Source organism: Apium graveolens, chromosome 7 (genome assembly GCF_009905375.1).
Source record: "Apium graveolens cultivar Ventura chromosome 7, ASM990537v1, whole genome shotgun sequence".
NCBI classification, from domain to species: Eukaryota; Viridiplantae; Streptophyta; class Magnoliopsida; order Apiales; family Apiaceae; genus Apium; species Apium graveolens.
The window spans coordinates 269,173,332-269,200,447 of NC_133653.1; the positions used below are offsets into that span (position 1 = coordinate 269,173,332).

The 27,116-nt window shown below is 34.4% G+C and overlaps 1 protein-coding gene across 6 annotated transcripts; it reads left to right on the forward strand.

Annotated features, from left to right (window-relative positions):
- Positions 1-955: 955 nt before the first annotated feature.
- LOC141672891 (uncharacterized) lies at positions 956-10,507 on the forward strand. Of its 6 annotated transcripts, none has more exons than XR_012555728.1 (4): positions 956-2,223; positions 2,309-2,376; positions 9,811-10,001; positions 10,210-10,507. XR_012555728.1 is itself a non-coding variant. In XM_074479585.1 (2 exons), exon 1 carries the CDS (start codon positions 1,182-1,184, stop codon positions 2,220-2,222), a length of 1,041 nt encoding a protein of 346 aa, XP_074335686.1. In that variant the 5' UTR covers positions 956-1,181; the 3' UTR covers position 2,223; positions 2,309-2,904. The 6 variants fall into 6 exon arrangements, 3 of the variants coding, with proteins under 3 accessions (XP_074335686.1, XP_074335685.1, XP_074335687.1); XR_012555727.1 differs by having other exon boundaries at positions 956-2,218; XR_012555729.1 differs by having other exon boundaries at positions 956-2,156.
- The last annotated feature ends 16,609 nt before the right edge of the window (positions 10,508-27,116 follow it).

Genomic DNA, 27,116 nt, shown 5'->3' on the forward strand with positions numbered 1-27,116 from the left:
ACTGATACCATTTTATGTAATGGTCCATCTAAAATTTGAGGTGATGGAAGAAGACCTAAACAGAATCTTATATTTAATTCATTTAATTTATGTAACAAGCTTCTTATTACTTCTTTATAATCATATTTAAAACTAATTTATACATTTCCTTAATCTCAATCAATCCGAAATTAATTGGACGACATGAAAATGGTTTCGTAAAAATATAAAATATTATATACTTTCCCTAGACATGCACCTCTTGCTTAAGCTAAAACATTTCAAGTCCTGGATTGCTCAGAACATTTAGAACGTTGCTCACAACGCCGGCGGTAGGCTAGGCGTCTGCTGCATGCCCTAGAAGACGAGAAGAAGGCCAAGTAAGTTCTTTAAAACTAAAAAATGAAGTCAAATTTCACTATCCAAGCTGTGCACAAATAGTATAAAATCAGCACAAGTTTACAGTAGTCTGCACAACTAGGGCGCAACTAGTGATTAAACCTAACTATTTAAATTAACACAACTACACTTACTTGGACCGTCATTATTGAGTATCTTGACTATTTGTTCTTGTAATTCTCGTGGGTGACCGAATATCGAATCCAAATGAAAGTACAACAAGACTATCAACAAGAAATAAGTATATACTTAGATCGTCATTTTTTTTATTGTACCGCTAGCCTGTAATAATGTTTTAATTTACATTCCATTAAAAAAAATTCGTATTCTTAAATATTTGAGGTGTTTTTCTGTACTATACTTTTTGTTCCCCAATTTTGGCTAGTCTCAACAAAGCTTATAATTCATTCTTTTAGAGTTCTCCTCACACAAAAAATTTCATATATTGGACTTACATATTTGTTTTCTTAAGATTGGTGTGACCATGTTATACACATCGGTCCCGGTTGATCTAAAATCTTAAAATGTCACGGGAAGGCCCGAGCAAATTCTTATGTTATTCAACGGTTGGGTTGGTGCTGACTAGTAATGCATCTTTTCAAGTCCTTTGGTTCTTTCTATCAGTGTTCAGCTCAAATTTAGGAAAGTTGTAGTACTAAAAAGTTGTTCATTATGGTCCTCTTGCAGCAGGCCACCAATCTCACAATCTGTCTTTAATTATAAATCACAGCTCTAATCCTACCAAATAGTTATTCAAGAAGTGCTGCACTTGTATTCACAAACACAATCTTGATTTCTTGATCATGTATCCTTCTAATGGCATCCAAGACACAAGCTTGTTTCTATTTTCTGATAACATGTATACAAACCCCAGCTCAACTAATCAAGATTTTTCCTTTACTTCATTGCTTAATGTGTTCCCTTCTAATCCTGTCAATTTCTACGACGAGGCGGTATTTTTCCAGGATTTTCAAGGCATTTTACACCAGAAAGGAAATGGTCAAGAAATGGATCAAGAAATGATGGTAACTCATGAGGGTGCTAGTAATACCAACATGAGCAAGATTGATGTTAAGCAGAAGAAATTATCGTGTGGAGGGTCTAGTAAACTTCGCGAGCAGATCCGGGTTAAGAGAAGGTGCCACAAAGATAGGCATAGCAAGATCATCACAGCAAATGGTTCCTCTAGAGGCAGAAGAATGAGACTTTCTGTAAATGTTGCTAAGGAGTTTTTCGCTTTACAAGATATGCTGAGATACGGTAAAGCTAGCGAAACTGTGGCATGGTTACTCCAGAAATCTGAAAATGCCATCAAAGAAGTAACTACAAACCGCGCTGGAATGAGCCCTAGTCCTTGTCTATCTACTTCTGCAATCGATGAGCTTGATCCAGAGCGTGTGACGACAAAAGAGAAAACAAGAGGAGCTCCGAAAGTAAGTGGAATTCATCCTTCTACAAGAGGATTAAGGGAAAAAGCAAGAGCAAGAGCAAGGGAGAGAACACGAAAAAAGAAACAGCTCCAGCTTGTTGGTGGTTTTACTGATAATGATCAATCTAGACTATATGATTGCTCAAAAGGAATGAGTATTGGGTCAGATCATCCTTCCCTAAATTGCGATAAATCTGCAGCAGCTAGTAACAAGTTTTTCAACATAAGTAATAGTAGTCCAGCTCCAGTTCTTGAGGTGGAAGACATATTAAACTATAGCAAGCAGCAGCAACACAGTTTTGAAGGCAACACTAATACTGAAGAACTTACAAATGATAATTCATTCTTCGTAAGTAACGACTGGGATCCCTACACTTTCTTCAATTTCCATCACAATTCCACAACTACATTGTAAGGTATCCGAATTTTAACACAAATATAATTGCAGAAATACAATTTCAAATATTTTTCTGATAAAATTTATTAAAATTGCTTTTGCAGCATCAATTCACACCCTTCCGGTATAATTGAAAACTATTGGAACAATATCTGAAAGACTATATATGTAGGTAAGGGGTATTTTAAATGTCACCGAGTTCTTCTTTTGGCCGGCTATATGAGAACAAGTTTTTATCACATATCATAAAGTAGCTAAATTGGTCATATATGCTACTATAAACAAATTGTGATCTCCTCTTCGCAATCCCTCCATGTCATCACCGTGAAATCTTCAATAAGTATTATGAGTTATGACCATATGTTTTTTCCTACCTAATGATCATCTTTTTACCGTTTAATTTTTTCTGGTACCTCTTTATCTATGACATTACAATGGCCTAAAGGATACCTCCATTCGATTGGTAAAAGGGGTTGAGACTTGAGAGTTCTAACCGGATGGAGGGAGCATGCCGCTTATTTAGGAGAATTTCAATTTCTGCAATATGGTTTTTATCATAATGCTCACACACACCTCTCAAACGAGGTTCAAATGCTCTACCTACATTACCGAGAGAAAATAGATATGCAACAGGTTCTATCTCATTCTGTAGAGACTTGGAATGCAAACTAATGGAATTTGATCAATGTTAATCATCTTAATCCCAGCTATTTACTGTTATAACGAGTAATATATAGAACCTATGTTGGAAAATATGGGTATAAGTCCCATATTGGTAAGTCATATTTTTGAGCATTATGACTAAAAGATGTGTGAGATATGATGATATTCTCTTAATAATGGAAATTATTATTTTCCATTAGAATTTGGCTCAAATATTATGGCATAAATTAATTTGATTTTGTTTCAGATTAATTGATATGGTGTATGTCTTGATATATTTAATCTGATTCTGTTTCAGATTATTTATGGAATAGAGTAGTTTGCAAGTATTACACCGATTCCATAATTAATGATATTTAATTATGGAAAAGAGTAGCGCACAAGTCTATCTACACCTATATAAACACCTCTAAGGCGTTAGAGTTAGACACACCAAAAACATATTCGCCTCTAAACACAAATCTCTCTCTCTCTCGGTGATAGTTTCGTGCTCGTTCAAGCTCGCTGAAGGTGCTCGTTATCCGTAACGCCGCCGCTACCTCGTTTTATCCTGGGAGGCTATCGACTCGCACATACGGTGAGAGGCGAAATAGCTTTAAGGAGACAGTTTCAACTGGACTCGAGGATCTCTCTTCTGTTTATATCTTTTCTTCCTCCGTTTGATTTCGTTTACTCACGCACACACTTGTTTGATTATTTGTATTAATCGCAGATTGTTTTCACAATCTTAAAGCTATTTTTTATATACATCTGTGACTGATACATCTGTATCTGCTTGTTTTGTTGAGTAACAGATCGATGGAGAACCAAACTGTGAACGATTCGATGAACATGACGGCTGATCCCAACGCACAGATCACTGGATCTGATGGGGTTCACCAGCAGCCGATTAACCCTAACGCACGGATCGTACGATCTGATGGGGGTCAAACGCCTGTTGGACATGTGCCTTCGGGACATGTGCCTGTGGGACACACTGTCATTGGACAGTTTAGTGTTCCTCTTGGACAGATATCGGCAGGATTCACTCCTCCGATCATACCTGCGGTGCCTACTGGTGTGCATACACCTATAATACAGACGCACGTACCATCTATTCCACCCGTGGTGCCTGCTGCACCTGTTATGCCAACTGTGCCTGCTGCACATGCTGAAAAACCTGAGAAGTTCAACGGAACGAACTTCAAACGTTGACAACAAAAGATGCACTTTTATCTGACCACGTTGCATATGGATCGCTTCCTTAAGGAAGAACCACCGTTGCTCACTGCTGAGAGTAACATGCAGACTGTGTATGCTGCTGATGCTTGGAAGCACTCTGACTACATCTGTCGGAACTATGTGTTAAATTGTTTGTCTGACTCGTTGTATAACGTATACAGCGCGAAGCCAACAGCTAAGGTCTTATGGGAGTCACTTGACCATAAGTATAAAACCGAGGACGCTGGGGCAAAGAAGTGGATTGTTGGCCGCTTTCTTGATTATAAGATGGCAGACTCTAAGACTGTGGTCAGTCAGGTGCAGGAACTGCAGGTGATCATTCATGCTGAGGGAATGGTCATAAGTGAGTCTTTCCAAGTTGCTGCTGTTATTGAAAAGCTTCCACCTGGATGTAAAGATTTCAAGAACTACCTTAAGCACAAGCGAAATGAGATGTCTATGGAGGATCTTATTGTTAGACTTCGTATTGAAGAAGACAACAGAGGGTCCGAGAAGAAAGTTAACGTTGCCACTGAGAAGGCAAACATGGTGGAGCATGCTCAAAGCTCCAAGCCCAAGAAGGCTAATTCTGGTAAAGGGGCAAAGCTGGCACCCAAAGGAGGGATTTCGAAGTCGAAATTTCAAGGGAAGTGCTACAACTGTGATAAAGTTGGTCATAGGTCTTCTGACTGCAAGAAGCCTAAGAATCCCAACAAGAAGAAAGAAGCAAACATGGTAGAGAATATCTCCAAGGAGATGGGTGACATAGACCTCTGTGCTACGGTCTCTGAAGTGAACCTGGTCGGTTCTAATCCACGTGAATGGTGGATTGATACTGGTGCTACTAGGCATGTTTGCTCAGACAAGGCGGTTTTCTCTAGCCTCAAAGCTTCCGATGCTGGTGAGAAGCTCTATATGGGGAATTCAGCAACTTCTATCATTGAGGGTGAAGGCACGGTGATCCTGAAGATGACCTCTGGGAAGAATCTGACTTTGAAGAATGTACTTTATGTGCCTGATATTCGCAAGAACCTTGTGTCTGGTTCTCTGTTGAATAAGCATGGCTTTCGCATTGTAATAGAGTCAGATAAAGTTATTTTGTCTAAGAGTGGTATGTTTGTAGGCAAGGGTTATTTAACTGATGGGCTTTTTAAGCTCAATGTAATGTCCGTTAAGGACGATAATGAAATGAAGAATTCTTCTGCTTACTTGCTTGAGTCTCCTAATTTATGGCATGCTAGATTAGGACATGTAAATTATGACACTTTACGACGTTTAAGTGCAAAAGAATACATACCTAAACTTACTATCGATTCAAAACATAAGTGTGAGACTTGTGTTGAGGCAAAATTAACGAGATCATCATTTAAACGTGTGGAAAGGAACACCAAAGTGCTAGACCTAATACATAACGACATATGTGATTTAAAATTCGCTCCAACAAGAGGAGGAAACAAGTATTTTATTACATTCATTGATGATTGTACAAAATACTGTTATGTATATTTGTTGAAAAGCAAAGACGAAGCTATAGATAAATTTAAAATCTATAAGGAAGAAGTTGAGACACAACAAACTGAGAAAATCAAAACGATACGAAGTGATCGTGGAGGTGAATATGTTGAACCGTTTGGGGAATTCTGCTCACAACATGGTATAATCCATGAGGTCACTGCACCATACTCCCCTCAGTCAAATGGTGTGGCTGAAAGGAAGAATCGCACTCTGAAAGAGATGATGAATGCGATGTTGTTAAGCTCTGGGCTCCCACAATCGATGTGGGGAGAAGCCATTTTAAGCGCAAATAATATTTTAAATATTACGATGCGCAAGAATAAGGATGTAAGTCCTTATGAAATGTGGAAGAAAAAGAAACCAAGTTACCAACACCTGAAAGTGTGGGGGTGCCTTGCAAAGGTACTGATCCCTACACCGAAGAAGGTGAAGATAGGTCCTAAGACTGTGGATTGTGTCTTCATCGGATATCCTCCATACAGCGCTGCATATCGGTTTCTTGTTCATGAATCCAAGATTCCTGATATTCAAAAGAATACCATTATGGAATCAAGGAATGCCTCATTTTTTGAGACGATGTTTTCCTGTAATCCAGGAAACCAACAACCTACGACGTCTAAACGATCTCATGAGTCTGTAGATGACGATAATGAGAGTGACGAAAGTGAAGACAAAAATGTGGGGGTAGTGAGAAGGAGCAAAAGACAACGAACGGAGAAATCCTATGGATCTGATTTTATGACCTATTTGCTCGAAGAAGGTGACCCAAAAACTTATAAGAAGGCGGTTACCTCATCTGATGGGCCTATGTGGAAAGAGGCCATCAAGAATGAAGTTGATTCAATTATGCAAAATCATACTTGGGAATTAGTGGACTTGCCAACTGGTTGCAAACCATTAGGTAGCAAGTGGGTTTTCAAGAAGAAGTTGAAAACTAATGGCACTATTGATAAGTATAAGGCCAGACTTGTAATTAAAGGATACAAGCAACAAAAAGGCCTTGATTACTTTGATACATATTCTCCTGTAACGAGAATAACGTCCATAAGGATGATGTTTGCTATTGCTGCAATGCGTAATCTAACTGTACATCAAATGGATGTGAAAACAGCTTTCCTAAATGGAGACATAAATGAAGAAATCTATATGGAATAACCTGAAGGGTTTGTTGTCCCAGGACAAGAAAGGAAAGTGTGTAGATTGGTGAAATCATTGTATGGTTTGAAACAAGCGCCTATGAAATGGCATGAAAAATTTGATGAGGTCGTGCTGGCCAATGGTTTCAAAATCAATGAATGTGATAGCTGTGCCTATTACAAGGATAACGAGAACAACTATGTCAAGGAGAATGACAATGGCTATGTCATGATGACACTATATGTAGATGATCTACTTATTGCTGGAAGCAATGATAAAGTTATCAAATCTACAAAGGACGTGTTGAAATCAAGGTTCGACATGAAAGATATGGGACTAGCAAATGTAATTCTGGGAATTCAAATTTCTAGAACATCAGAGGGTCTCGCATTAAGTCAACCACATTATGTTGACAAGATCCTTGAGAAGTTTCTTAAGGATGACTTTGAGAAAGCTAGGACACCTGTGGATATGACTTTGCACCTATCCAAGAACAAAGGTGTAGTTGTTTCCCAATTGGAATACTCGAGGATAATTGGTAGTCTGATGTACCTCATGAGTTGTACAAGACCAGACATTGCATACTCAATTAGCAAGTTGAGTAGGTTTACGAGTAATCCGGGAGCTGATCACTGGAAAACGATTATAAGGGTACTAAGGTACTTGAGGGGAACTCGAGACTATGGACTGCACTATGGCAGATACCCAGCAGTATTAGAAGGATATACTGACGCAAATTGGATATCTAGCAAGAAAGCACTTAAGTCTACGAGTGGCTATGTGTTTACATTAGCTGGAGCGGCAATATCATGGAAATCCTCAAAACAAACGGTGATAACTCATTCCACGATGGAAGCTGAGTTTGTGGCACTAGATAAATGCGCCGAAGAGGCTGAATATCTACGTCAGTTTTTGGAGGATATTCCAAGATGGCCAAAGCCTGTAACTGCAATAAGGATTCACTGTGATAGTCAATCCGCTATTGGCAGAGCATAGAGCACGATGTATAATGGAAAGTCTCGTCATATACGACGACGACACAGTTCCATTAGACAATTGATCTCAACCGGAATTATCACTATTGACTATATACCATCAAAGGATAATATCGCGGATCCACTAACCAAAGGGTTATCAAGAGAAGTGGTTGAGAAATCATCGAGAGGGATGGGCCTTAAGCCTATTGCTTAACGGCATCATGGTGGACACCCAACCATTGCTGACTGGAGATCCCAAGAACTTGGTTCAATGGGACAACTAAATCATGATGACCAAATCACTGTGGGGGTAACCCCTGGCCTGTTCCTATGATGAGGAAACAGTGAGACCCGTAAGGTACGAGGTTAAGCTTTGAGCCTTTAATGATCTTTGATGAATACATGGAGCTCAGGAGTGAACGCATGGAATTCAGTTGAGTAAACGCGGGTTACTCTATAAGATAAAGATCACCTATGTGGGAGAGAAGTGGGGCCGCTTCAAAGGAGAATTGTGAGGCACAATTCTTTAGAAACTTCTACAGAACCAGGACGATGTTCCATGGCCAAAATGGACATACTCATGAGAGCTGAACGAGTCAGAAACGATATAGTGATAAGTATATCATCGTTTACATAAACGGTCGAACAGTTCAAGGACAAGCACGTCTACTGTCTACGAGTAAAGTCGGTATGCTTACTCGAGCGAAGGTTCAAGGAGCATTCTCTACCTATCGTATGCTATATCTGATCGAAGAAACTATCACCAAGTCAAACTCCGTGTCTGTCTGTCTGTCTGTCTGGTGTGTGCTACTAAGATCACCAATCTCACCCATGTGGGGGATTGTTGGAAAATATGGGTATAAGTCTCATATTGGTAAGTCATATTTTTGAGCATTATGACTAAAAGATGTGTGAGATATGATGATATTCTCTTAATAATGGAAATTATTATTTTCCATTAGAATTTGGCTCAAATATTATGGCATAAATTAATTTGATTTTGTTTCAGATTAATTGATATGGTGTATGTCTTGATATATTTAATCTGATTCTGTTTCAGATTATTTATGGAATAGAGTAGTTTGCAAGTATTACACCGATTCCATAATTAATGATATTTAATTATGGAAAAGAGTAGCGCACAAGTCTATCTACACCTATATAAACACCTCTAAGGCGTTAGAGTTAGACACACCAAAAACATATTCGCCTCTAAACACAAATCTCTCTCTCTCGGTGATAGTTTCGTGCCCGTTCAAGCTCGCTGAAGGTGCTCGTTATCCGTAACGCCGCCGCTACCTCGTTTTATCCTGGGAGGCTATCGACTCGCACATACGGTGAGAGGCGAAATAGCTTTAAGGAGACAGTTTCAACTGGACTCGAGGATCTCTCTTCTGTTTATATCTTTTCTTCCTCCGTTTGATTTCGTTTACTCACGCACACACTTGTTTGATTATTTGTATTAATCGCAGATTGTTTTCACAACCTAAACATAAACATAAGGCTACTGCAATACTGCATGCATGCTTCCTTGGCCTCATTCCACAGTTTTGAACATTAATTTATATAGTGTCCAAAGAATTTCTTCAAATGCTTCTGGTTTTTAGTATTCACTAATTTACATTACCTGATGTTCCATGTAATGATGAAAAATACGATGAAAGGGGATTTATTAATTTTCGCCAAGCAAAATCTCAATCTTGATGAACTTAGCAAGATTTATCTATATCCAGTTAAAGTTTACATGCATGCTATGACTAGTGAATAGCGGTATAACAAAGATAATGCATTGAGATCTAGTGCAGATTAATTAACATAGCAAACTTCATGATCATTGGCTTTTCATCCTCACACACAGGTATCTGAGGAAGTATATGTAATTTCCTGATTTCCAAATTCGATTATGTACTGATTCAGCATGCACCAAGTTAATTTCTGTTCCATTTGAGCTGCTCAAAAGTACTGGTCTGGTTATTACAATCACTAGTTACAAATCAATGTAGCATTATAAGCACATTGTAAGTGTTGATATAAACTCTGAGGCATTTAGTAAGGAAAATTGGTACTTTTACTGTTACAGTATGTGTTGATCAACTTTCTTTTTTAATTGACAGGTTTTGATGATCAGGTATAATACGATCAAATTACCTTAGTTATATTGGAACCAGTAGTTACAAAAATACGAAATATATGTGTGCACTGTTAAAACATTATTATTGCGAATTAACCTCAATGTTCAAAGAAGTTCTGGCGCCATTCAAATCTCCTGGTGACCAAAATCTGTTGCAGCTGCACGAATAGTCAGGTGAGTTTCAGAATTAACTCTCAATTGTTATGCTCCAGGAGGTGCAAGGTATTGTTATAATCATAAAAAAATTGATGTTAAAGCTCTCATTATGAATTAAAAATCTCGGACTTCCACCTCAAAAAATGAAAGAATGCTATAGGGTTTAAAGAAGCTTTGTTCATATATTGTTCTGGAATCTTATTTGTAATGATCATATGTTTAACAGAGAATGCACACATATTAATTTGATTGGCATCTGAAGCTGAAATTGACAGCAAATCTATTACATTTTCTACCAGAAGCATATACTTTGTGGAAACAAAGGAGTGGAATAAATTCCATGCTGCAAAATAATGTTATGACAACAAGATAAAGCTTATGAGAAAGATGAAAAGACACTATCTCTAGGTTTTGCTTGGCATGTGAAGTAAAAGTGTAATTGATTGGTATCATAGTATTGAATAATTTCTACTGCGCATTTGTGCATTTGCAAAAAAGTCAGCTTATCTGTTTGCATATGTGTCACTTAGTCTGTGAACCCTTGAAAAACATTTTCACAAAGTTTAGATTATAAAGCCAGCTATTACTAATTATCTACAAATTTGATGCAAATTGTCTCTATTTATACTTCACTAAAGTGAGAAGCATGAGAATTAGTAATTATGAATTTAGTGCAAATCATGGATGAGATTCATATACAAATCTTCATCAATTAATCGCCAGTTTGAACTCCACTATTTCAAGATTCTCATATTAAGCTGGTTCTCATTGAAGCGAGACCCTATAAAGTGTACTTACTATAAAACCAACCAGATATAACTACATATCATAGGATTAACACTACAAGAAACAAGCTACCGTTGTGTGACAGGTAGAGTTTCCGTTGTTTATCCAACACTTTTATAAGATAAGTGTAGGGTATAATGTGCTTCATCATAGCTTCTGAATGGTAAACCTTTTTATCGGTAGTGATTGTTAATGCACCATTTACTTGTGTGTGATTGATATTTGTTGATAGTTGATGCCCATTTGTCATGAGCAATACTATTATCTGATTAAAAGGGCATATCTATGTTCAGCCATTGGAATGTCGACAATGCAGGTAAGACAATTACCACTATTTCAGCATGTACTAATGTCTTTTGACAAGAGAGGATAAAGGAGAATACATTGATCATCAGCTTAAATTGCTAATCACAGTAATATTTGTTTGAATGATTTGATAACAAGCATTCTTGTATTTAATAGAACTTGGGTGTTAAAATCAAAACCTATCTATCCGCTCATAGGACAAATGTGCACGCATATAACTATATTTAACTTGCTTTCTGCTCATCAGTTGTATTTCCTTTACGGTCTTTCATTGCACAACCATAATCGTAGTTGATGAATCCTAGTAAGAAGTCGTCATCAGTTGATCAGATGAATGATCGTTCAAGTAAATTTATAGAGAGGATTTTAATGACTGAAGATACTGATGTTAGAATATAGATCTGGTTGGGTCTTCCTCCGACACCTTAAGGTTTTAGATGAGCGGGTTACTCAACATAGTATCAGAACTCAGGCAGCGGGAGGACTCAGGGACTCGGGTTGGGGTCTCGAATGAGGGGGAGTTTAACTACATATGTTGGTGAGAGCTGAATCATGTGACCCGCGAGTAATATAAGAGATATGAAACTTCCTAATTGAACTCTAGTCTCTGTGTGTAACTCAATCTAATCAAGTGATCAGATGATCTCCATTCTAGGCTGTTAATAAATATACATAACTGATCATCGATGAACTGAGAAGAAATCAACAACAGAATGTAGCTGAACCTAATTCGAATTCTAGGGGGAACACAAATAATTCCATTGGCCTCCAAATTAATGAACTACATTTTTCTCCTACGAGATATTTAGTTTATGGCATAATGGTACACACTTGCAATTTTGACATATACAATGCAATTGGCTGATTGGACACAGATTTAAACTCATGTAGAACAGGGACCCTGTAATGTAATGTATCTGCAGACTGCAGAGCTTGAAATCGATTAGTGGACATGATATTTTGATAAGCTAGATCTTAAATTTAAGCCGCACCAGAGAATTAAGTGTAATGAAATTGAATATACTGCTTTCTCTTAATGCATACAAAGTCCTGGCAATGAATTCTGCAAATCAAATATATGTATATGTTGAAATAATTATCTTACAGCTAACTAAGAACTAGGAAATGATGCTGATGCCCTAATTCTAAAAGAATTCACCACGGCATAAAACTAGTTTATAATTACTTTGCTATTTATACGTAGGGGCGTTGGTCCACATCCAGAGATCTATTCGCGGAAAAAAATAGGCGGATAGGAAGAATCCTAAAACCAAAAACTTAAGCGCGGATTGGGTGACGCGCCCCTGTATTTACGTAAATTTCCCGTGTTAAACCTATCCGCGGACAGATGATTACTATGACCAATGTTAAGAAAAACATCGGCACATTCATGATCGATAAAATGATAAGCCAAGTTATAAGTTCAGCATCTTGACAAATTTTCAAAAGTATTGTAGCTATGATATTCAGTCATGGAGCAAAATCTGGTTTTCCACAAAATGTTTACCTATACTCCTTCTAAGATTAAGGATATAGAACATGTAAGTAAATAAACAACTAAATTACAGCTCTAGACATTAGTAATTTGGGAATTAGTACTGCCACAGGTCAAGGCTGGTGCTTCTTGTTTGGTATTTGAATTTACACACATAGTAGTACTAATAGTAGTACTAGTATATGGATATGGAGCTGACAATTCGTTCGTTTCGTGTACTTTTTTATCGTGTACTTTTGTGTTTCGAGTCATGAATGTCTAAACCAAACCCGAACCGTTAAAGATTCGTTTCGTTTCGTGTTCGTGTAACTTCATTTCGTGTACGCTTCGTGTCGGATGTGGTGTAATTTAAAATTAATAATAAAATTAAAGATAAATAAAATATATATTTAAATATTAAGTTTTTACCAGTCGAGTCTAAAGTCAATAAGTCATAAAAACTTAAGTGCAGTCAAATCTTATGAAATTTAAATTAGAATCTATTTGTATCTATGTTCTATAAATATTATGTGTAAAATATTATTGTAAGATATATGCATTCATATAATTTTGATAAATTTATTTAAATATTTATTTATTTCGTGTACTTTCGTTTCGTGTCGTTTATCTAAATGTAAACCCAAAATCGATACTAAATTCATCCGTGCACTTTCGTGTGTTTGTGCTTTCGTGTTCGTGTAACAAAAATGTCAAACCAAACCCATTATTTTCGTATCATTTTCGTGTCGTGTTATAGTGTTGTGTACGAAATTGCCGGCTCTACTAATACACCACTCCAGTTTAATCAGGGTTAGCTAGATGGTAAAAATGAAACACAAGACAAAGGTTTTTCTAGTCTGGGTCGGATATCCACAGTAGATGACTATTTGTTGCATACTAAAATTAAGCACTCGTAAGATCCATAAATACACTACAACATATTTTCAATCATACAACTGTTTTTTTACCGTTGTGTGACAAGTATGTTTTCCGTTGTCTATCCAACACTCGTGTGATTGAACTTCAGACAATGGTTGTTTTTACCATTGTAGAAAGAGAGGTTAAACAACATGTTAGAGTACTTGTGTTAACATAGAAGACACAACAGTTATTCTAAACAAACCATTGTTGAAACTTTTTTAAACAACTGTTTCTTTATTCAACTATTCTCTAACTAACTTAACAACAATGGTTTTTCTTCAAAACCATTGTTGTTAATTTATTCGATATTTTCATAAATAACAGTTTATAAACTTTTTTAACTCGTTAAAACCGTTGTCATGAATGTATTTTGTTTAAAAGACAATGGTGTAAATGATTTAAACCATTGCAAAGAATATCAAAAGACAACAGTTTTTTCTATAAAAAAAATGTGCAATGAGAAATACAACAGTTTTCATCATTTTTTAAGTGGGTTTCACACAACTGTTTACAAAATTAATCTCATTATTTAAAATAAATCAATTTTAAAATAAAATAATATTATATTAATTCAATTGTTATTTCAAAATTAAAATTAAATTTATAATACAAAGGTTCTCTACAAGAATTACAACTATAACTTAAAATCTATTTCTAAACATGCTCATTAAGGTAAACAATAATAAATTTGTATACGTATTCCTATTTAGATTAATGTGCAGAGCTGCATGCATTCCAACTGCAAAACCCTGCTCAGTGGCATGAATAGCAAGGCCTTTTACAAAACCCTGCTCAGTGGCATGAATAGCAAGGCCTTTTGCAGCACCAAGTGCAATCTTCAATCTCGTCAACCAGGGCAATGAAACAGAGTATCCTGCAAATATTATTAACAACGCAAATTTTAGCTCATTAGTAGCAGTTTGATCAGAAGATCTGTAACTTAATCACGCATTATGTTACATTAACTCACTTCCAAACAAATGGTTTTCGAGGTTGCCTTGTGCGATGTATTCGTAAACAAGAAGCCTATTTTCATCCTGGCAACAATAGCCTATCAACTTCACAAGATGTGGATGTGCTAATTTCCAAGAAATATAACTTCAGCCTGCAACACATCACATTTTACCAACTTTAAGCAAATAAATCTTTCGAATGTCGAATAAGGCAGCAGCTAAAGAATGTAAAATGCTCACCAGCCATTCTCTATGACCCTGTCTTGAATTCAAATCCAAACAAGCAAGTTTTTATTTCATCCTCACACTAACTAAGAAGGAATATTTTATCGCATTCACGTCACAGCATGAAAAAGCCCGTACTTGTGCTTTACTCTAAATTCATATACCCTACACACTTACGGAGGTCCTTATTGGAGTTTTGTGTCTATATTAACTGGAATCTAGTCACTCTACCACAAAATCTAGCTGTTTGTAGTGGCTTGCTTGACTAGTTGACTACCCCCACACTGAGACTTGAGAGGTGTGGGCTATGTGAGTCAAGATTGGCTTATAAAATAGTATTAATTTTTTTATGGACATGGCTCACCAATGAGAAAAGGCAAAGGCAAAGCCCTGGCCTGTTAACAGCAGAAACAAGACCAGCCCAACATTGTAAATTCAAATTCCAGACAAATATTTTTTTATAGCTACTAAGAAATGACAATTGTCAGCATCAGACATGGTAGCTAAACCAGAAGCTCTTTATCATTTGAGCTTGCTTTTTTTCTATACCAAAAAAATAGTGCAGAAATTTCTTTATTTAAACATAAAAGAGTGGTAGCAAGACTTACCTGCCTGTTATTTTTATATCAATGTCCGAACTCCGAATCACTGAAAGTCTTGCAACAAAATAGTTCCCAAGTCATGAAATTTTATAACCAAATTGTTCATTTTTATAAGATTTTAACGCTAGATAAGCCCTGTGTCAACATATGCAGGGCCAGGTACAAGGACATTTACAATTTTCACCATAAAGAATTTAAAATGCTCACCAGCCATTCTCATGCATACCGACTACATACATTCAAAATTCTACAAAAATACACTAGGAAACACCAAAAAATCCAAACTTTAAATTCTGTTTGTCAGAATACTACTACATAAACCAACATTCACTAAAACAAAAACAAAATTCCCTAAAAACATAAATCCAATTCACCTGATTAGTACATAAACATGATCTCATACATATTGGCATTAAAAAATTAAAGGGGGACCAAACATACTTGTAAGAACAAGAAGAACAAAATTCATTGTTTACTGTATGGCCAATACCAATTCCTCCAATACCACAACTAACTTTCTGAAATCACACAAATCACAAATAGGGGTCAGCAAGATTCATCAAGAATTCAAAAGGGTATATCAAAAATCCAACAATTAACATAAAATATGAACCTGGATAGGAAACTGGAGAGTTTCTTGAATGACTAGCGATGAAGATTCCTGTTACATGACTACAAGTATAAGGAGTTTAGTAGACTAAAAGCTAATACTGATGACTGATGTGACTTTTTATGAAGCAAATGAATAGGAGTATTGATACTGTAACATAGAAGCAGGAAGATTGAAAAACATAAGGAACAACTAACCTCATACATTACTTTCTTATTGACTGGTGTAGTGTTGTCACCAAGAAGCCACTCACTGGTTGTTTTGAGTTTTAAGAACCCGCCCTCACTTTCGTCATCTACGGACTATAAAACTAGAATCAATCAGCAATTGCAAGATAAGCTGGAAATTATAACTCAACAATAATAATAAAAAAGAAAAAAGAGGGTAACAAGTTTCAGACCTCCTGGTACAGTTGTGACGAGTGAGAGCGCAGTTGAGTTTTGACATTGACAATGTGTTTGACATCCCTGAGCCAGAGACTATCGATAATTTTAGTTACAAAATCTCCATTCTCTCTATCCTTAATAAAATCATGAAAAACATCATCATTTTCAACTTCAGCTACTGAGATGGTGATTTTGTTGGAAAGAGATGAAGTAACAAAACGAGGAAGGGGGGTGGTCAGATAAGTGGTGGAACAACAACTACTCATATTCATTCCCCCGAATGCCTTTCTCTTTGATTTTTATTCAATTATTAATCTGCAAGTTGGGAATAGAAGCTGTTCCCATGGAGTAAATTAAGCACAACAAACATAGAACCTAACCTTGCAAATGATAAACACCTACTCATCAGTCATGCCGTGAGCTTGAAAGGTCAAATCATAACTCCAAAAACCTAACCTTGCAAATGATAAACAACTACTCATCAGTCATGCCGTGAGCTTGAAAGGTCTAATCAAGGAGATTAGAAATTCCAACCTTCATTTTTCTACTTGAGAAGCTGAATTCATATGCAATTTTGTTAAAGAGAAACAAGATTGGGTGAGGGAGATGGTTAAGGGAGATGGAAGAGTAGAGACAAGCACGAGAAGAAGAGGAGAAGAGGAGAAGAAGAGGGGTCAGATCTAAGAAAGGGGAAGGGGAGAAGTAGGGGGAAATGAAAATTAGAAGGAAGGGGGAAATCAAAATTAAAGGGGGAAACCAAAAATTGTGTGAAAATGAAAAAAAATCATAAAATATTTTTTTATTTATATATTATAATTAAATACTTATTTGTATTTTACTTTATATTAATAGAATAATTTTTATTTTAAAATAATTTCACATAATTTTTTATATAAAATTATTTGAAACAAATTTGAAAATTTTAAATTATTTTTCTACATAACAAAAGTTAATATATATTAACATTTTGCAAGATGACCCTAAAAGCATTTTTTAAGAAATTAATTAATTAATCAAGAAATAGTCTTATTTTTTTTAGTTGCACTTCTATTCGATTTTCAACAAAAAATCATACAAGATAAATTTAAAATTTTATGAATAATTCTTTTTATGATTACAATCGATATATCTCAATACAGTATTTCCTCACAATCTTGTTTTAGGGAGTTGTACTTTTACCTCATTTTCCTTATAAAGTCAAGGGAAACAGGGGGGGAGATAAGGGGGAAATGAAGGGGGAGATAAGGGGGGAAATGAAATTTGGAAGAAGGGGAAAAAAATTATATTTATCGTATTATACATTTATCGTATTGTATTATAAATATTGGCCGATGGAGGGAACCTAATCTTAGTCATGATTTAGTAAAAAAATATCAAATTTACAAGTAGCTGCATTTAAAAATTAATCTTGTAAATCGGGAACGAGTCTCGTTGTCGGGAGGGGTACTTTTACCGGATTTTTCTAATCCTGACATGCAAGATGAAGTTCATATTTTTTAATAATTTTTTCATATGACTAAAATTGATATATCTTAACATCCGTACGGTTGGATCGTCGAAAAAATCATTTTAAAAATTAATCTTGTAAATCGGGAACGAGTCTCGTTCTCGGGAGGGGTACTTTTACCGGATTTTTCTAATCCTGACATGCAAGATGAAGTTCATATTTTTTAATAATTTTTTCATATGACTAAAATTGATATATCTTAACATCCGTACGGTTGGATCGTCGAAAATATCATTTTAAAAATTAATCTTGTAAATCGGGAACGAGTCTCGTTGTCGGGAGGGGTACTTTTACCGGATTTTTCTAATCCTGACACGCAAGATGAAGTTCATATTTTTTAATAATTTTTTCATATGACTAAAATTGATATATCTTAACATCCGTACGGTCGGATCGTCGAAAAAATCATTTTAAAAATTAATCTTGTAAATCGGGAACGAGTCTCGTTGTCGGGAGGGGTACTTTTACCGGATTTTTCTAATCCTGACATGCAAGATGAAGTTCATATTTTTTAATAATTTTTTCATATGACTAAAATTGATATATCTTAACATCCGTACGGTTGGATCGTCGAAAAAATCATTTTAAAAATTAATCTTGTAAATCGGGAACGAGTCTCGTTGTCGGGAGGGGTACTTTTACCAGATTTTTCTAATCCTGACATGCAAGATGAAGTTCATATTTTTTAATAATTTTTTCATATGACTAAAATTGATATATCTTAACATCCGTACGGTTGGATCGTCGAAAAAATCATTTTAAAAATTAATCTTGTAAATCGGGAACGAGTCTCGTTGTCGGGAGGGGTACTTTTACCGGATTTTTCTAATCCTGACATGCAACATGAAGTTCATATTTTTTAATAATTTTTTCCTATGACTAAAATTGATATATCTTAACATCCGTACGGTTGGATCGTCGAAAAAATCATTTTAAAAATTAACCTTGTAAATCGGGAACGAGTCTCGTTGTCGGGAGGGGTACTTTTACCGGATTTTTCTAATCCTGACATGCAAGATGAAGTTTATATTTTTTAATAATTTTTTCATATGACTAAAATTGATATATCTTAACATCCGTACGGTCGGATCGTCGAAAAAATCATTTTAAAAATTAATCTTGTAAATCGGGAACGAGTCTCGTTGTCGGGAGGGGTACTTTTACCGGATTTTTCTAATCCTGACATGCAAGATGAAGTTCATATTTTTTAATAATTTTTTCATATGACTAAAATTGATATATCTTAACATCCGTACGGTTGGATAGTCGAAAAAATCATTTTAAAAATTAATCTTGTAAATCGGGAACGAGTCTCGTTGTCGGGAGGGGTACTTTTACCGGATTTTTCTAATCCTGACATGCAAGATGAAGTTCATATTTTTTAATAATTTTTTCTTATGACTAAAATTGATATATCTTAACATCCGTACGGTCGGATCGTCGAAAAAATTATTTTAAAAATTAATCTTGTAAATCGGGAACGAGTCTCGTTGTCGGGAGGGGTACTTTTACCGGATTTTTCTAATCCTGACATGCAAGATGAAGTTCATATTTTTTAATAATTTTTTCATATGACTAAAATTGATATATCTTAACATCCGTACGGTCGGATCGTCGAAAAAATCATTTTAAAAATTAATCTTGTAAATCGGGAACGAGTCTCGTTGTCGGGAGGGGTACTTTTACCGGATTTTTCTAATCCTGACATGCAAGATGAAGTTCATATTTTTTAATAATTTTTTCTTATGACTAAAATTGATATATCTTAACATCCGTACGGTTGGATCGTCGAAAAAATCATTTTAAAAATTAACCTTGTAAATCGGGAACGAGTCTCGTTGTCGGGAGGGGTACTTTTACCGGATTTTTCTAATCCTGACATGCAAGATGAAGTTCATATTTTTTAATAATTTTTTCATATGACTAAAATTGATATATCTTAACATCCGTACGGTCGGATCGTCGAAAAAATCATTTTAAAAATTAATCTTGTAAATCGGGAACGAGTCTCGTTGTCGGGAGGGGTACTTTTACCGGATTTTTTTAATCCTGACATGCAAGATGAAGTTCATATTTTTTAATAATTTTTTTATATGACTAAAATTGATATATCTTAACATCCGTACGGTTGGATCGTCGAAAAAATCATTTTATAAATTAATCTTGTAAATCGGGAACGAGTCTCATTGTTGGGAGGGGTACTTTTACCGGATTTTTCTAATCCTGACATGCAAGATGAAGTTCATATTTTTTAATAATTTTTTCATATGACTAAAATTGATATATCTTAACATCCGTACGGTTGGATCGTCGAAAAAATCATTTTAGAAATTAATCTTGTAAACCGGAAATCTCATTTATAGAGTAATACTTTTACAATGGTTTCCTTGAAACACCATTGTGTAAAGATAAAATAAGACAACGCTTTTTTTATTATAATAACCGTTGTGTGAGCATATCATCTTTTTTCAATCTAACGGCTAATATCTAATCTCATTTCAATCAAGGGCTATCATTCAGACACTTCAGCAATCCGAGTAAAATGTTTACAACCAATCATGGGGTGCCACCTCATCAGGTGGTGCCCATTGAAATTATAAAATAACTATTTCAGACAACTGTTTTGTTCCGTTGTATGAAGTTTTCTAAGACAACCCTTGTAAAAACTATTGTGTGAATTACACAACGTAATATCTAAAAGCTTGTATGAGACCAACTAAGACAACACTTTTGTTTTAACATAAAACCGTTGTACAAGAATTCGGCTATTTTTCGATCTAACGGCCAATATCAAATCTCATATCAATGAAGGGCTCTCATTTCGCCACGTCAGCAATCCTTGTGAATAATTTACCACCTATCACGTGCTGCCACCTCAATACGTGGTACCCATTGAAATTCCTCAGACAACGGTTTCATTCCGTTGTTTGATGGTTTAGAGGACAACCTTTCTAAAAAACCGTTATCTCAATTACACAATGTAATGTCAAAACCGTTGTCTTATATCCCTATACGTTAACATAGTAACAACGGTTTGTAATCGTTATGTTAAAGATCTACAACAACACTATATTTAAAAAACTGTTGTTTGACTCGATGAGAGGATACAACTTGTACAACAGTTTTAAAAAGATGAATATCCGTTGTTTGTTCTGGAGCTCACACAACTGTTTTTTCTGTAAAATCAATTCACCGTTGTATGATTTTTTAGGACGACGGTTTTTTTTTTAACCGTTGTTTGTCAAGTGTTGTCTGATTGCAAATTTCTTGTAGTGATATTAAAATTCTAAACTTAATGTGCGGTAAGTATGCTGCAACAGACGTGCTCGGACCTTACTTAATTTACCTATCATTTAACATTAAATTTTAACAAGGAGTAAACTCTGATAATCAAATTACCTATAGCCTATAGGCATTGTTTCAAAGAATAAAAATACATATTGATATACATATGTGGTCTCTCGTGGACATGCATATCAATGACAGAAGGTACATCTAAGAATTAAGAAAACATACACTCGCATAAAACTGAACAGAGGGTCATATAAGTGGCAAAATGACAGGGATTCATGAGATCTATATTCAGAAAAGAGCTAGAGGTAATGAGCACTAATTTCTTGCTAGCTGTAGTTAGCTAGAGTCAGCCTTTGGTCATGAAAGTAAGTTTGATAGAACCAACTACTATTTCAAATACTAACTCTGTCAAGCATTGTCCAGCTAAACCTAGCTAATGTGTCTCCTTCTCTATGGTATTAAAACTGTGGTCTACAAATCTAGGTTAGGTTTAGGGTTTAGTCCTTGTTACAAATCTAGCTAGTTTCTCTCTCTTAAATTATTATTCATAATCTTCATGAAGGCCATTCATTTTCACCCAAATGAACATCTTTCTGCAGTGACCAGTACTTGAAATTTAAGAAATAAGTATATCATCAACCTAATAATTCATGAAGCTTAATTAGTACTCTTCTTGCTCAGACTTAAATAAAGACTAGTGGATCTAGCTCCTGGATTCATGTGAAGAATCAAATTGCATTCTTTAGATGGAGAGAGAGAGAGAGAGAGAGAGAGAGAGAGAGAGAGAGATATTATGAATCATTGAATATATAGATCACACAGTTGACAAAAGAAAATTAAATTAGGCAAGAAAATAGCAATCAAACCCTAGAAGTAGTGATGTGAGAGAACTTGGTTTTTTCAGCACCATGGATCCTTCTTTTGAGTTCTATCTAAACCCAGATCATATAACTGCTGATAATTTCTTGAAAGTAAGATATGAAACCTCAAGAACCAATCAAGCAAAAGAAAACATAAATTTGTGGTTTAATCTGGGTGGTGTTCTGGGGAAAATAATGAAGAAGTTTTGTAAAGGTTTCAAAAACACAAAGTGAAGATTATTGATGATAAACTAGGATTTACGGTACATTAAAGTAAGATTAAAGTCAACTTTCTTGTCTATGGAAAGTGGAAACTGAGGCAGTCAGGCTCAAATATCGAGAACCAATATGTTGGGACTCAGGGTACTGCTGATCTACATTTTGTTTTTAAACTACAAAACATTTTGTTGAAACTACACTTGAAGAAAGTTTTATGTGCTAAATACAAAACTAAACCTGCAAAAAAATAACGAGGGTTCTATTATATATGTGGCACTAATTAACCCTAAAGATATTGTTAAATTGACCAACTTTCCCAGATTTTTTTAACATTTTCAGGCCTTGAAAATGCAATAACACTTAGACATAGTATATGTTTAGTAGGAAGCAGTATTCTAAAATTTGTCAGAGTGCATTCTAGTACTGTTTTTAACCTCTCATTCGATACAATTTTCGAGTAATTGGGTAATTTTATTAAAAAACGGTCAAAGTTCGGTTTTGACTCCGAGTACTCAGGGTCAAATCCGAGTCTAGCTTTCTCAATTTTTTTAAATGTCTCAAAAAAGACGAATCAACATCTACATATATGTATAACTCTATTATTTTTATTGTGATATTAAATTATTAGAATATTTAGATAATTTTATTTTTTATTAATACTCTGAATAACTATATAATATCTAACTAAAAATATATAAGTTTTTAATACACATAAACAAAAAATAGAATAAAATTCAATATATGAGATATAAAATTAATAAATTAATGATAACCAACTAGTAATCTAAGTACTCATTCCGAGTACTCTTTAAGTTCCGAAGACTCATTTTTCCCAAAGAAAATCGAGTCAAACAGATTTCCGGTTTTTAATAACAATAGGAAGTAACTTTAAGAAAAACATTCCGATAATTTTGAGCATTTTTGATTTTACAATGTTAAATAATCTCTAAAATCTCAAGTGCCTGGGGGAATAGATTTAGATATACAGTACTCCCTCCGTCTCGTTAAACGTTTCCTAATTTGACTTTCGGTACTGTTCATGATAAGCGATTGACTACTAATTTACGTATAATCTATAATATCAAACATAGTTATAAGTGATCTCGTTGGATTCGTATTTATCAATACTTTAATACAGTGAAATTTTTATATTTAATACTAATACGAATTTAAAGATATTAACAATCAAAAATGTGCATTGACAAACGTGTCCAACACAAATAGAAAACATTTTTAGGAACGGAGGGAATAGTACTCTAAGACACAAATGCATATTAAACAAACTGCAAAGCTCACCAAGAATTGAATATAACTTTTTGCACTAGGTACTTGCTAAGATTATTTTGTACCAAAGGAACTTGCCATGGCCACATTTAGGTCACTGCAGTAAGGCTTGCCTTTCGTGCATGTTACCTGTTACAAGACTCCGTGAATACATTTCTATAAATATATTTTTTTAAATGTCATATCATTTATCAATTAAATATAATAAAATTTAAAACATATTTATTATACTAATATACAGTGAACTATTAACAAGATTTTAGATATCTTAAGGACTACCAACTCTTGGAGTAAAGTACCCTAAAGATATTATGCTTAACATGTTTGACTATATAGATTTAGATCATGCAGGCTGTAAGAAAGACATGAGAAACATCTCTGAAGCTGTCAACTTAAGTGATAGGATAAGCATCTCGGGAAGCTGTCAACTTCGTGGAAGAAGATTGATTTCTTGTTATGATAAGAAACAACCTCAAATCCAACAATTTTGTGGAACTGTTAATACTCATTTACATTAGTAACTTTTTATATACTCAAATATATGTAAATATTTTATAATTATATTTATTATTTCTGGATATTTCTAATATTAAAATAATTATTAAAAAATAATAAAAATGAATGTCAAATCATGAAAAGGCATGTTCGGCTAATTGACATCATAACATGCCCATCTTGGCATTCCCGTGCTGCTCTAACATGCACCCTAACTTCTTGGGAGGTAAGTTAAAAAATTCTTTAACTTCCTTATTACTCCCTCAAGTATTTAAAAGTTTATTCTTTATCGTCCCAGAAATCTATCCTAGTTTATCCGGAGAATTTTATAAATGTAAAAAAAAGAAACAGATAGCTTAACTGTTAGACATTACAGTAATTTTTGTTGGAAAATAAAATTAAAGATCAAATCCCAATATAAGTACAAAAAAACTCATCTCTTGTCGGAGCTAACACTGTGCAAACAGCAATATTAGTGGAATATTACTGTAGTTCCTCATTTGCCATGCTCAACAAATATAGGATACTCAACAACCTCTACCTACATAGTATCTATCATAGTATCTTCTCATCTGTCCCAACAAACTAAATTAACTTATAGTTACATTTTATCCTTTTTTTTTTAAAAGAAAATCTATTTTTTTTATTCGAATTTTATGTTCAAAATAAATTCTTGATCTATGAATATATAAAAGTTGCATTAAAAAATTATAGGATGAAGTGAAATTGAAAGCCAATAAACTTGAAGCTTCCCCCACAAGGATGGGCTTATCATTCCCTTTGGATCGAGCCAATAATATAGCCCAATCATTTTGGCCTTTGCTTAAGGCTTCGGCCCAAATAGGTTTGGACCTGGCTCAGTATGTTTAAAACCTTACATTGAAGTTTCCTCCACACAACTATTAACCAGACTCAGTCCGGGATAGAGTTGTCAATGTATCGGATCTGTACTTCGGGTACTAGACCCAACATTCCATAGGGTCCATGAGGTCCATTATATAGAGTGTTTGACTTTTTTCCACGTACTTTTAAGAGTTTGAAAGTATAATTAGAATTAACATTTTTCAATTTTTTTTTTCTGAATTAAAATATATTACATACTTTTTAATTTAGAAAAATAAAAATTAAAAATAATTATTTTAACTATACAATCAAAACATATTTAGGTATGTGCAAAAAGTCAAACAATCTCTATTACGGAACGTAGGGAGTATTTGATTATCGATGTATAACATGTAACCAGAATCATTTAGTTTGGATCATCGGTCTACGATTTTTAACTTCTGTTATAAAAGCCGGTCGATTTTAAAGAATCACTGATAGCGATAAATTGATCAATATTTTATTTAACCGATTTGACAAATCACGATAAATTATCTATTTTTTTAAATCGGTCAATAAATCAAAAATCGATACCTAAACCAATTAGTTCCGATTTATAAAACCCCAATCACAATTTTAACCAGTAATTTTTTTCTTGTATTAATAATTTTCAAAAGATGGCAAACAACCCCTTTGACATTTGTATGGATCTCTTAGGTCATCATATATCTTAGCTCTAATAATTGTCAATTAGTGTCAAGATTTAAGGTAAAGAATCAAAATCAACTAACTCCTGAAAAGCATCTGTATATTAATTATATATAAAAAATTAAAATACACAATACAAGGAAGTTGTAGCATCTTTGGTGGTCTGTGCGACAAGAAGCTCACATTTCCTAGGCAAACTTCACCAAAAGTCTTTTGCCACTTCCGAAAGTTAATTCGTGTTGTTGGTGATTAACACTTTGAAACGTAATTAAGCAACCATTAATTATTACTATTTGAAGAAGTCAATGCTGTATACTCCGTCCGTCCCGATCTATCTGTTTTATTTGATTTTTTACGGTCAAATTGACTCGATTTTAACTGAAAATTTCACATAGTGGATTATCGAAAGTATTTATGAAAATTATATCATTCGAAAGGATGTTTAATCTACTTTAATATGTATTTTTCAATTTTTTAAATAATGAAAGAATAAATTTTTATTTACGGTTAAATTTCAGTCAATTTGACTATCAAAAATCAAATAAAACAGATAAATTGGGACCGAGAGTACACATGTTTAAACACATACTGCATTTATGTTTGACATTTAGTAGTGCTTATAATATTCTTTTGATTGTTCCTTGAACGCAAAGGTAGGATCATTGGGAAAATGCAAGAACATTTTGCGCCCAATCCGTATTAGTTGGACCATATTCATCTCTAATTAATGGCCCATGGAATACAAATTACACATAGTAAATATTTCCGAAATAACGTGACATGACACATGATAAATTTTAATTTATGAAATAACGTGATGACCCGTTTGGTAAACTAGATTTCATTTGAAATTCTGAATTTAATCAAATAAGCTGTTTGGGAATTTTGATTTGGATTTCATTTGAAATTGACATTCACATATTAGTAGAAATATGAGAATTTGAAATGACAACTAAAATGCTGTCATTTGAAATCCTTTATTTGAAAATGAAATGCAAGTTTTCAAACGGCCTCTGAAGGAATTTTAATTTACGGACATAATGTATGTAACACTCTCTGTTTTTTATATGTCACTTTGACTATTACACACATTTTAATGTGTTTTAATCAGTTAGTTAAAAATATAATTTTTAAGATTTTTGTTTTATAAATTTAAATATAAGTTGTCTGCTTTTATTTAAAAAAAATTACAAACAATAATTTTAATTTACCGATCAGAGTACATTAAAAACTATGTAAAAATCAAAACGACAAATAAAAAAAACAGAGGATCCGGAAACACATTTTGTATACATTTAACCTAACATCACTTCATGCACATGTGCATACATATATTATAGTCCAAATATATAACAAGAATAGAGTGTTTCATGGCAAAGCAAAGTCATTCTCATGTCAACTCACAAAAACAATCTATTTAAAATTCTACCAAGTATCTATAACACCACATATAAGTTGTAGTCAATCCCTCTATAAGCCCATCTTCTAAAATCCTTCAAGATAGTGTATTGCATTTTCTCCCATGATCTCTCTTGTTCATAGTTCCTACTATGGTGTTGAAGACTCCACAACAATGTCCTTGTTCAACATCTAAAACCATCTTGATTTCATTCTTTCTTCTCCTCCTCTTAGTCTTCTGTGGTTGTTCTGTCAATAATCTATTTCTCCAGCACCGAAATTT